Genomic DNA, 12,883 nt, shown 5'->3' with positions numbered 1-12,883 from the left:
CCTGAGCCACGTGCCAATTGGCAGAGGGCACATAAGATTAGTGAAATGAATACGTGGCTCAAAGACTGGTGTGGGAGAAGTGGGTTTTGGTTCTTGGGGCACTGGCACCAGTGTTGAGGAAAGTGGGGGCTGTATCTTTGGGATGGTCTGCACCTGTACCTTGCTGGGACCAGTCTTCCAGCAAACCATATAACTAGGGAAGTAGAGAGGGCTTTAAACTAAACAAGGGGGGAGAGGGATCAAGCTTGGGTAGATGTAGCAAATCAAGGGGTAGAGTCAAGGCAGGAGAGCAGAATAGTATTATGGGAAATGAAGATCAGAGAATGGTAGGAAGGGACAGAGAGAAAACTTAATAACACAATGGCAGTCTTGCAAAGCATTAAGGTAGATAATTCACCAGGGCCTGATGGGATCTACCCCAGAATACTGAGGGAGGCAAGGGAAGAAATTGCTGGGGCCTTGACAGAAATCTTTGTATCCTCATTGGCTACAGGTGATGTCCCAGAGGACTGGAGAATAGCCAATGTTGTTCCTTTGTTTATGAAGGGTAGAAAGGATAATCCAGGAAATTATAGGCCGGTGAGCCTTACGTCAGTGCTAGGGAAATTATTAGAGAGGATTCTTCGGGACAGGATTTCCTCCCATTTGGAAACAAATGGACTTATTAGCAAGAGGCAGCATGGTTTTGTGAAGAAGAGGTCGTGTCTCACTAACTTGATTGAGTTTTTTGAGGACGTGACGAAGATGATTGATGAAGGAAGGGCAGTGGATGTTGTCGATATGGATTTCAGCAAAGCCTTTGACAAGGTCCCTCGTGGTAGACTAGTACAAAAGGTGAAGTCACATGGGATCAGAGGTGAGCTGGCAAGATGGATACAGAACTGGCTCAGTCATAGAAGACAGAGGGTAGCAGTGGAAGGGTGCTTTTCTGAATGGAGGGCTGTGACTAGTGGTGTTCCGCAGGGATCAGTGCTGGGACCTTTGCTGTTTGTAGCATATGTAAATGATTTGGAGGAAAATGTAGCTGGTCTGATCAGTAAGTTTGCGGACGACACAAAGGTTGGTGGAGTTGCGGATAGTGATGAGGATTGTCAGAGGATACAGCAGAATATCGATCGGTTGGAGACTTGGGCGGAGAAATGGCAGATGGAGTTTAATCTGGACAAATGTGAGGTAATGCATTTTGGAAGGTCTAATGCAGGTGGGAAGTATACAGTAAATGGCAGAACCCTTCGGAGTATTGACAGGCAGAGAGATCTGGGCGTACAGGTCCACAGGTCACTGAAAGTGGCAACGCAGGTGGATAATGTAGTCAAGAAGGCATGCGGCATGCTTGCCTTCATCGGTCAGGGCATAGAGTATAAAAATTGGCAAGTCATGCTGCAGCTGTACAGAACTTTAGTTATGCCACACTTAGAATATTGCGTGCAATTCTGGTCGCCACACAACCAGAAGGACGTGGAGGCTTTGGAGAGGGTACAGAGGAGGTTTACCAGGATGTTGCCTGTTCTGAGGGCATTAGCTATGAGGAGAGGTTGGATAAACTCGGATTGTTTTCACTGGAACGACGGAGGTGGAGGGGCGACGTGATAGAGGTTTACAAAGTTATGAGTGGCATGGACAGAGTGGATAGTCAGAAGCTTTTTCCCAGGGTGTAAGAGTCAGTTACCACGGGACGTAGGTTTAAGGTGCGAGGGGCAAAGTTTAGAGGGGATGTGCGAGGCAAGTTCTTTACACAGAGGGTGGTGAGTGCCTGGAACTTGCTGCCGGGGCAGGTGGTGGAAGCAGGTACGATAGCGACGTTTAAGAGGCATCTTGACAAATACATGAATAGGATGGGAATAGAGGGATACGGTCCCCGGAAGTGCAGAAGGTTTTAGTTTAAGCAGGCATCAAGATCGGCGCAGGCTTGGAGGGCCGAATGGCCTGTTCCTGTGCTGTACTGTTCTTTGTTCTTTGTTCACACCAACAGTTAAGACTAGATGTTACAAAGATAACAAAAAGACAAAACTAAAGGCTCTGTATCTGAAAGCATGTAGCATTTGTAACAAAGTAGACGAACTGATTGCGTACATTCAAGTAAACAAGTATGATCTGATGGCCATTACGGAGACGTGGCTGCAGGATGACAAGGATTGGGTCCTCAATATTGAAGGGTATGTCACATTCAAGAAAAATAGGAAGCTAGGTAAAGGTGGAGGGGTAGCACCCTCAATCAAGGATGCTGTTGGTGCCATTAATTAGAGATGACTTTGGTTCAGGAGATCAGGATGTAGAATCGGTTTGGGTGAAGATGAGGAATAGTAGGGGAAAGAAGTCACTAGTGGGAGTGGTCTAGAGGCCCCCTAACAGTAACCACAATGTAGAACGAAGTATACTGGAAGAAATATTGGGTGCTTGTGATAAAGGGACGGCAATAATCATGGGTGCTTTTAATCTACATATAAACTGGAAAAATCAGGTTGGCAATAGTAGCCTGGATGAGGAGTTCATAGAATGCTTTCGAGATAGTTTCTTAGAACATCACATTCTGGAACCAACCAGAGAGCAGGGTCTATTAGGCTTGGTATTGTGTAATGTGACAGAATTAATTAATGACCTCAGAGAAAAGGCACCCCTAGGTAGCAGCGACCACGATATGATTAAATTTTACATTCAGTTTGAAAGAGAGGAGTGGGTCTAAGACTTGTATTGTAAACTTAAATAAGGGCAACTATATGGGCATGAAAGTTGAGCTAGCTGAAGTGAACCGGGTTACTAGGCTAGGAGATAGATCAATAGAGAAGCAGTGGCAGACATTTAAGGGGATATTTCAGAATACTCAGAATAAGTATATTCCTACTATAAAGAAAAATTCTAAGGAGAGGACCCACCATCCATGGTTAACTAAAGAAGTTAAGGAAAGCATCAAACTTAAGGAAAAAAAAATAATTGTGCAAAGATGAGTGGCAGGTCAGATGATTGGTCAGAACATCAAGAAAGGCAGAGAATGATGAAAAGGTTAATCAGGAGAAAGAAATTAGAGTATTAGAGGAAGCTAGCGAGAAATGTAAAAACGGATAGCAAAAGTTTCTACAGGTATTTTTAAAAAAAAGCAAGTAAAGTGAGATAAAAACAAGAAATGCTGGAAATACTCAGCAGGTCTGGCAGCATCTGTGGAGAGAGAAGCAGAGTTAACATTTCAGGTCCGTGACCCTTCTTCAGAACTCAGTAAACTCAGTAAGTAAAGTGAGTGTTGGTCCTCCAGAGAGTGAGAATGGGGAGTTAATAGTAGATAATAAGGAAATGGCGGATGAAATGAACAAATATTTTGCTTCTGTCTTCACTATAAGAGGATACAAAAAACATTCAGGTAATAGTTGTAAATCAGGAGGTGGAAGGAAGAGAATAACCTGCTGAAATTACAATCAGCAGAGAAGTGGTACTGAGCAAACTGATGAAGCTGCGGGCTGACAAGTCTCCGGGTCCTGATGGGATTCATCCTGGGGTCTTAAAAGAGGTAGTAGATGCATTGGTGTTAATTTTCAAAATTCACTAGATTCTGGAAAGGTTCCATCAGACTGGAAAGTAGCAAATATAACCCCTCTATTCAAGAAGTGGGGGAGACAGATAATTGGTAACTATAGGCCAGTTAGCTTAACGTCTGTTGTGGGAAGGTTTAGATTTTTTTTTTAAGATTTAGAGATACAGCACTGAAACAGGCCCTTCGGCCCACCGAGTCTGTGCCGACCATTAACCACCCATTTATACTAATCCTACACTAATCCCATATTCCTACCCCATCTTCACCTGTCCTTATACTCCCCTACCACCTACCCAAACTAGAGGCAATTTATAATGGCCAATTTACCTATCAACCTGCAAGTCTTTTGGCTGTGGGAGGAAACCGGAGCACCCGGAGGAAACCCACGCAGACACAGGGAGAACTTGCAAACTCCACACAGGCAGTACCCAGAATTGAACCCGGGTCGCTGGAGCTGTGAGGCTGTGGTGCTAACCACTGATAGAATCAATCATTAAGGAGGCTATAGCTGGGCACTTAGAAAAACTCAAGGTAATTGGGAATAGTCAACATGGTTTTGTGAAAGCAGTTGAGGCTAAAACATTGAATGTTTTCAAAAAGAAGTTAGATATTGCTCTTGGGTCTAAAGGAAGCAAAGGGTATGTGGCAAAAGCCAGAACAGGCTACTGAGTTGGATGATAAACCATAATCATTATGAATGGCGGAGCAGGCTCTAAGGGCCAAATGGCCTACTCCTGCTCCTATTTTCTGTGTTTCTATGTTTAACGAATTTATTGGAGTTCTTTGAAGGAGTAAAATGCGCTATGGATAAAGGGGAGCCCGCTGATGTACTGTACTTGAATTTCCAGAAGGCATTTGACAAGGTGCCACATAAAAGGTTATTGCGCAAAGTAGAAACTCATTGTGTAGGGGGATAACATAATAGCATGGATAGAAGATTGGCTGGCTGGTAGAAAACAGAGAGCATACATAAATGGGTCCTTTTCTGATTGGCAGGATGTGATGAGTGGAGTCTCAGAGGGGTCTGTGCTGGGGCCTCGACTTTTTATAATTTATATCAATGATTTAGATGAGGGGAGCGATGGCATGGTAGCTAAATTTGCAGATGACGCAAAGATAGGTAGGAAAGTATGTTGTGAAGAGGACATAATGAGGTTGCAGACTGATATAGATAGGTTGAGTGAGTGGGCAAAAATCTGGCAGATGGAGTATAATGGGGGAAAATGTGAAGTTGTTCACTTTGGCAGGAAGAATAAAAAAGCAGAGTATTTCTTAAATGGGGAATGACTGCAGACTTCCGAGGTGTAGAGGGATCTAGGTGTTCTCGTGCATGAGTCACAATAAGTTAGTATGCTGGTACAGCAAGTAATAAAGAAAGCTAATGGAATGCTATCCTTTATTACGAGAGGAATCGAAAATAAAAGTAAGGATGTTATGCTTCAGTTATACAGGGCATTGTTGAGACCACATCTCGAATACTGTGTGCAGTTTTGGTCTCCTTATTTAATGAAGGATGTGAATGCATTGGAGGCGGTTCAGAGGAGGTTTACTAGATTGATACCTGGAATGAGTGGATTGTCTTATGAGGAAAGGTTGGATAGTCGGGGCTTGTTTTCACTGGAGTTTAGAAGAGTGAGGGGCGACTTGATTGAAGTATATAAGATCCTGAACAGTCTTGACAAGGAGGATGTGAAAAGGATGTTTCCTCTTGTGGGTAAGTCCAGAATTAGGGGGCACTGTTTTAATATTAGGGGTCACCCTTTAAGGACAGAGGCAAGGAGAAATTTTTTCTCTGAAGGTTGTGTGACTTTGGAATTCTCTGCCTGTGAAGGTGGTGGAGGCGGGATCATTGAATATTTTTAAGGCAGAGGTAGATAGCTTCTTATTAGGCAAGGGAATCAGAGGTTATCGGGGTAGATGGGAATGTGGAATTCGAGACAGAAACAGATCAGCCATGATCTTATTGAATGACGGAGCAGGCTCGAGGGGCTGAATGGCCTACTTCTGCTCCTAATTCTTGTGGTCGTAAATTGCATAGAGAGCAACAGTGCAGAATCCTGGGCTAATGTTGACTGGGAGTCGTACAGAACAGGCTTGTGCTGGGTAACAATAGGTTGCTGTACCACATCATTTATACTGGGAGAGTTTTCACAGAACAGGTTCATCAGGAGCAGCAGCCAAAGAGATACAGAAAAAGTTTCAGGAAATATCCCTATTTCCCTGAAAATGTCAGAAAGCTGATTATGATGTGGAAGTACTGTAACTCATATGAATTGAAATGCTTTGCATGATGAGAAAAAATTACATACTGAACAACAGATTAGAATAGTGCTAATCTTGTCTTGTCTTTCATCTATCTTTATTATAGTTATTAACTACTGGAGAGCCCATGTAAGTGGTGTTACTTGGTATGTATGCTCTGTGTACATTGCATTAAGTTCTAAAAGATGCAATTTCACTCTTTTATTTTATGATAAATAGTTTTAATTTATATTCCAGCATGGAACTAATAGAAGAACAAAAGGTGATGGTGACCTCTTCTGTTGAGGGTACTGTGCGACTGTGGAGCATGGATGGGGAGTTTATTGGTAATTACTAATGTAATAATAATGAACTGAGATGCTACTCATTGTACGTCCTGCTAATATGAGTAATTCTTAGCTAAATATTCATGAATTAGTCAGCGTTGTAGATGCAATACTTAGCAAAAGCAAGAACATGCTGGTTACAGTAAAAGGTTAGAAGGAAGGGGCTTGCACCTTCGGGACATGCCAAAACACTTCACAGCCAATGAACTATTTGCTGAAGTGTTGTCACTGTTACGTCACAGCAAGGTTCCACAAAGATGACATGTTGTTTGAGAGTTAGTTGAGAAATAAATATTCCACTGTAGGGACCTGAGGGATCATTGTCAACAACTCCAAGAAGCAGATAATGAGTTTATTTGGACAAAGTACACCCCCAACATTCAGCACACTAACAGCTCACATCCTGAATCTTGTCTTGCTTTTGCTACCACAGCTCACCCCATTGCTGTGTTCTTGCCTATTGGGGCCAAATTTCAATCTTTGAAAGTATTCCTCCTTCTTCCACCGCGCCCCCATCCCCCCTCCCCCCCCCCCCCCCCCCCGCCCTAAACACCAACAGGGTCAGTTTTGGAAGACTTGGCCTATGGAGAGAGTCAAAGCTGGAATTCCCCAACCCTTTCGGGGACTTGCTGCCCCCTACAGATGTAGTTGCCCTGCCTTCATTCCGCTCTCCCCATTCTTCCCATTTCTCTCCCATCCCCTACCCATTTCTCCTATCCTCATCCTCTTTCTCTCTTGTCCCCCTGCTCTTCTGTTGACCTATCCTTGTTCCCCTCCTCTCTCCCATTCTTCTTTACCACTCCATCATCTCCCCATTCTCTCACCACCTCCTCCATTTCACTCTTCATCCCTACATTTCCCTCTTTCTCTCATCCTCTCTCTCATCTTCATCTCTCACTCCTTTCCCTCTCTCCATTCCCCCAGTCCATATTTTAACCATCAAATATCAGTAATTCTAACCGTAGACTTCTGTCATGACATTTCCTGTTGGCAAGAATAGACCAAAAATAGAATAAAGCTGCCCAAAGTTATACAAGATCTCTTTCCTTTATTTATGTTTGAATGACAGAATATGTTGTGTTCATATGTAAATAATTATGAAGCTTTAATCTAACTTCTGAAACTGGATGACAGTTTTAAGTGGCTCAAGCTGCATTCATCTGGCCCTTTGAAAATACTACTGCCCTGTAATAGCGTGTATCAGTTATCCCTGTTTATTACTTGATGGGACAACGCAGCCCACTTAATCGGCACCCTATCCACCAGCTTAAACATTCACTCCCTCCACCACTGACGCACAGCGGCTGCAGTGTGTACCATATACAAGATGCATTGCAGCAACTCACCAAGCCTCCTTAGACAGCACCTTCCAAACCTGCAACCTCTACCATCTAGAAGGACAAGGGCAGCAGACAAATGGGAACACCATCACCTGCAAGTTCCCCTCCAAGCCACACACCATCCTGCCATTCAGGCAGACCCCAGCGACAGGGTGACGGGGTTGTTTTGGTAAGGATGGTGCGGTCCTCCAAGGGGGGCAGCGAACACACTGGAGGTCCCTCCGGGGGTCCTAGATTGCCTCCAAAGGAGGGACCCCTGACCCCGCTAGTAGGCTGCCAGGCTTTACCTGGTGGCGCCTCTGCCTTCTGCAAAATTGAGATGGAGGCAAGAAGAGACCCTTAAGTGGCCATTCATTGGCCAGTTAAGGGCCTCAATTGGCCAGAGGTGGGAAGGACAAAATGGCAGAGGGCCCAGGCAACATTGGGAACAATGCCCCCTGCCATTTTGTTTACACCCCCCCCCCCCGCCCCCGCCAACCCCCACCCCAGCCTCCATGCCTGCCTTCAAGGGCAGAACAAAATTCAGCCCTTTGTCTGAAGAAGTGTTTCCTAATGTCACACCTGAAAGGGTCTGGCTGTAAATTTTAGACTATGTCCCCAGTCCTAAACTCCCCACCAAGCGGAAATAGTTTCTTCCAATCTATCCTATCTGTTCGCCTTAATATCTTGAAAATTTTGATCAAGTCACCTCTTAATTTTCTAAATTCCAGGGATCACAACGTTAGTTTGTGTTGTTTCTACTGTGCCAACCACTGTTTTTTTTCATGTTTGTGCTTGTGGCTGTTCAGTTTTCAGTCCATTAACACCTTATCTGTACTAATGCTTTGTCTTTTAGCACACCATTAACATATTGTTTGCCTTTGCTCTATGACCTTCTGGTCAGTTATTCTGTGACCTTGTCCTATCAACACCTTCTCTTTTGTTATCTCTTGCCCCACCCCCGCTTTGCTTGCTTAAAATCTTTTACATTTCTTATATCTGCCAGTTCTGAAGAAGGGGTCACTGACCTGAAACATTAACTCTGCTTCTCTCTCCACAGATGCTGAGTATTTCCAGCATTTCTTGTTTTTATTTCAGATTTCCAGAATCCGCAGTATTTTGCATTTATTTATGTTAGTTTGTGTAATTTCTTCTCATTGCCTAACCCTTGCAGTCTCGGTATCATTCTAGTAAATCTACACTGCACTCTCTCCAAGGCCAATAGATCCTTCCTAAGGTGTCGTGCCTAGAACCACTCTCAGTACTCCAGGTCTGGTCTAACCAGGGCTTTGTACAGCTGAAGAATGACTTCTACTCTCTTGTATTCTTTTCCTATAGATATAAAGGCCAGAATTCCATCAGCGTTTTTGATTATTTTCTGTACCTATTCATGACATTTTGATGATCTGTGTACCTGGACCCTCAAGTCTTTGGATCTCTACTGTTTATAACTTTTCACCATTTCAAAATTACACTGTTCTATCCTTTTTAAGTGCAAAGTGGATGACCAACACATTTGCCTACATTGAAATCTATTTTGCCACAGTTTTACACATTCACTTAATTGATCAATATCTCTTTGTAATTTTACGCTGCTTACAATACTGCCTATCTTTGTTTTCATAAGGTACTTTTGGGCAGCCACAGCCCTGGGAAATTTATACGCCAGCATCTTGGAAGCACCCAATGGTTCCCTATGAAATTCTGATTGATCCGCTCAGCATGCCCATTCACGCAGTGTTGGAGGAAGGGACCTCTGTGATACAGCTCATCAATTTAGACCAAAATGAAGAAAACAAAGAAAATACAGAATCAAAGGTTTGTAGACAGCTTGAAAGGTGAATTCTTTTAAAAAGAATGTTGTGATTGAAAAATGTCCACATCATTTACTGTGAAGTTTGGCATTGTTGCTGTCATTTTGTCTCTTCCTCCCCTACTCGACATTCATCAGCCTTTATGCTTTACACAGGCTCCAATTTTCTTTGAAAAGGTATCATTGTGGGTTGGGGGGTGGGGGGGGGGGACTGCCTAGAAAAGCCATCCATCACGATCCCATTGTTTACCACTGAGACAAATAATTTCACAATGATACAAATATTCTATTATTTCATAAGTTGAACATCATTAGGAACAAACTTCCCCAATAACTTTACAGTGAGTATGAAAGCTTTCTCCTCCACCTCTATTCAGAAGGTAATCAGTCCTCACTCACTTCCCACTACTCTGGGTCTGTGATTCACCAACTACAACAACAGCAATATATATTTATATAGCACCTTTAACATAATAAAACATCCCAAGGCACTTCTCAGAGGTATAATAAAACAAAATATGGCACCGAGCCATGTGAGGAGATATTAGGGCAGATGACCAAAAACTTGGTCAAAGAGGTAAGTTTTAAGGAGTATCTTAAAGGAGGAAAATGAGGTAGGTAGATGGAGAGGTTTATGGAGGGAATTCCAGAGCTTAGGACCTAAGGAGCTGAAGGCATGGCCACCAATGGTGGAACGATTAAAGTCGGGGATGCTCAAAAGGCCAGAATTACAGGAGTGCAGATATCTCAAGTGCTTTGAAGGGCTAGAGGAGTTTACAAGATAGGGAGGGGGCGAAGTCATGGAGGGATTTGAAAACTAGGTGTCAGTGTCAGTCAGCGAACACAGGGGTGATAGGGTAACGGGATTTAGTGCGAGTTAGGACATGGGCAGCAGAGTTTTGTTTGACCTCAAGTTCACAGAGGGTAGAATGTGGGAGGCGGGCCAGGAGTGCATTGTAAGTCTAGAGGTAACAAAGGCGTGAATGAGGGTTTCATCAACTGATACAGTGGTGAAGTTGGGCGATGTTACAAATGTGAAAATAGGTGGTCTTAGTGATGGCATGTGTATGCAGTTGAAAGTTCTTCTTGAGGTCAGATATGAGAACAAGATTGCGAAAAGTCTGGTTCAGCCTTGGACAGTGCCAGGAAGAGGGATTGGGTCAGTGGCGAGGAAATAGATTTTGTGGTGGGCACCGAGGACATTGGCTTCAGTATTCCTGATGTTTAAATGAAGGAAATTTCTGCTCCTTCCGTAATGGATGCCAGACAAGCAATCTGATAGTTTAGAGACAGTGCAGGGGTTGAGAGAGGTGGTGGTGAGGTACAGCTGGGTGTCTGACATTGTGTTTTTGGATGATGCTGCTGAGGGGCAACACAAAGATGAGAAATAGGAGGAGGCCAAGGATAGATCCCTGGGGGACAGCAGAGGTGAATGTGCAGGAATGGGAAGAGAAGCCATTGATGGCTGTTCTCTGGCTATGAGTTGTAGATAAGAATGGAACCAAACAAGTGCAGTCGCTCGATGACGGTGGAGAGGCATTGGCGGAGGATGGTGTGATCAGCTGTGTATAAGGCTGCAGACAGGACAAGAAAGATGAGGAGGGAAAGTTTACCTTTGTTGCGGTCACATAGGATGTTATTTATAACTTTGATAAGAGCCATTTTGGTACTGTGGCAGGAGCAGAAACCTGATTGGAGGAATTCAAACATGGAATTCCCAGAAAGATGGGTACAAATTTGGGTGATGACAGCACATTCAAGGTCTTTGGAGAGGAAAGAGAGGTTGGAGATGGGGTGGGTTGTTTGCAAGAACAAAGGGGTTAAGTGTTTTTTGAGGAGGTGGGTAATGACAATAAATTTGAAGGCGAGAGGGACAGAACCTGAGGCGAGCAAGCTGTTAACAATGTCAGCTAACATGGGAGCCAGGAAGGGAAGTTAGGTGGTCAGTAATTTAGTGGGAATAGGGTTGAGAGAGCAGGAGGTGGATCTCATGGACAAGATGAGCTCAGAGAAGGCTTGAAGGGAGATGGGAGAGAAGCTAGAGAAAGATAAAGTCCAGGGGTAGGGCAAGGGGATAGCCTTTGAGGAAGTTCAGCCAAGTGGTTTAAGGGAAGGGAAGGAAATGATAGAGACAGCTGATTGGATGGTCTCAATCTTGGTGACAAGGAAATTCATGAGCTCCATGCTTTTGTTGTTGGATGTGAGGATGGAGGAGACAGGGGAGTGGGGTTTAAGAAGACAAGTAGAGAAAAGAAGCTGGCGGTTACCTTTACATCTCAGGCTGATACTGGAATAGTAAGCAGTTTTCACAGATGAGACTAGGACCCGATTGTGCATTATGTGTTCCAGCCAGATCTGGAGGTGAATGACTAAACCTGTGTCTGCCATATCCATTCAAGTCAGAGTCCCCTGGACTGAAGAGAATGGAGTTGAGGGCCATACCGGGGGAACAGTCAGGATGAGAGAGAGTAATGGTTTGAATGGGGACTGGGGTGTCAAAGGTGGAGATGAGGGTGTGGTTGAGCAGATTGGTAGCCGCTGAAATATTGGAGGGCCAAAGGCTAGACAGTTGGGAATTTGAGAGTGTGGTTGTAAGTGAATTGGGGAAGAGTTTTTTACAGGGACAAATACAGAAACGAAGTAGGGTTTGGGCGGGGAAAGCAGTATGTGGGTAGAGAGCAATACAAGGAAGTGATCAGAGATGGTCTTATGTGTGAATAATGGGAGTAATGAGGCCAAGATAGATGGCAAGGTCAAGAGGCTAGCCATGAATATAGGTTGGGGTGTTTATATAGAAGGTGAGATTAAAGAAGTTGCATCATTCCAAGCAGGAGGGCCACCCGCGCATCAACATGAGCAGAATTTCTCATCCACAGCTGTTACAAAAATTTCAAAATTCACTTGTAACAGCCCTTCAAAACACTCCCACGGGGGATGCTGAGACCAAGTGGGCCCACATCAGAGACGCCATCTATGAGTGAGCTTTGACCACCTACGGCAAACGTACGAAGAGAAATGCAGACTGGTTTCAATCTCATAATGAAGAGCTGGAACCTGTCATAGCCGCTAAGCGCACTGCACTGTTGAAATACAAGAAAGCCCCCAGCGAGTTAACATCCGTAGCAATTAAAGCAGCCAGAAGCACTGCACAAAGAACAGCCAGGCGCTGCGCAAATCACTACTGGCAAAACCTGTGCAGTCATATTCAGCTGGCCTCAGACACCGGAAACATCAGAGGAATGTATGATGGCATTAAGAGAGCTTTTGGGCCAACCATCAAGAAGATCGCCCCCCTCAAATCTAAATCAGGGGACATAATCACTGACCAACGCAAACAAATGGACGCTGGGTTGAGCACTACCTAGAACTGTACTCCAGGGAGAATGTTGTCACTGAGACTGCCCTCAATGCAGCCCAGCCTCTACCAGTCATGGATGAGCTGGAAGTACAGCCAACAAAATCGGAACTCAGTGATGCCATTGATTCTCTAGCCAGCAGAAAAGCCCCTGGGAAGGACAGCATTACCCCTGAAATAATCAAGAGTGCCAAACCTGCTATACTCTCAGCACTACATGAACTGCTTTGCCTGTGCTGGGACGAGGGAGCAGTACCTCAGGACATGCGCGATGCCAATATCATC

At 44.3% G+C, this 12,883-nt stretch overlaps 1 protein-coding gene across 5 annotated transcripts in view; it reads left to right on the top strand.

Annotated features, from left to right (window-relative positions):
- wdr95 (WD40 repeat domain 95) overlaps positions 1 to 12,883 on the top strand; it is a 226,868-nt gene that overhangs the window by 183,274 nt on the left and 30,711 nt on the right. For all 5 annotated transcript variants that reach the window (XM_068033522.1, XM_068033521.1, XM_068033525.1 and 2 more), the window contains 3 exons: positions 5,892 to 5,931; positions 6,023 to 6,111; positions 9,058 to 9,248. In XM_068033522.1, the coding sequence (XP_067889623.1) occupies positions 5,892 to 5,931; positions 6,023 to 6,111; positions 9,058 to 9,248 (320 nt within the window). The remainder of the gene's footprint in view (positions 1 to 5,891; positions 5,932 to 6,022; positions 6,112 to 9,057; positions 9,249 to 12,883) is intronic.

The sequence above is a fragment of the Heterodontus francisci genome, chromosome 6 (genome assembly GCF_036365525.1).
Source record: "Heterodontus francisci isolate sHetFra1 chromosome 6, sHetFra1.hap1, whole genome shotgun sequence".
Classification (NCBI taxonomy): Eukaryota; Metazoa; Chordata; class Chondrichthyes; order Heterodontiformes; family Heterodontidae; genus Heterodontus; species Heterodontus francisci.
The sequence above is the reverse complement of the archived record's forward strand: the minus strand, read 5'-3'. Positions and strand labels throughout refer to the sequence as shown.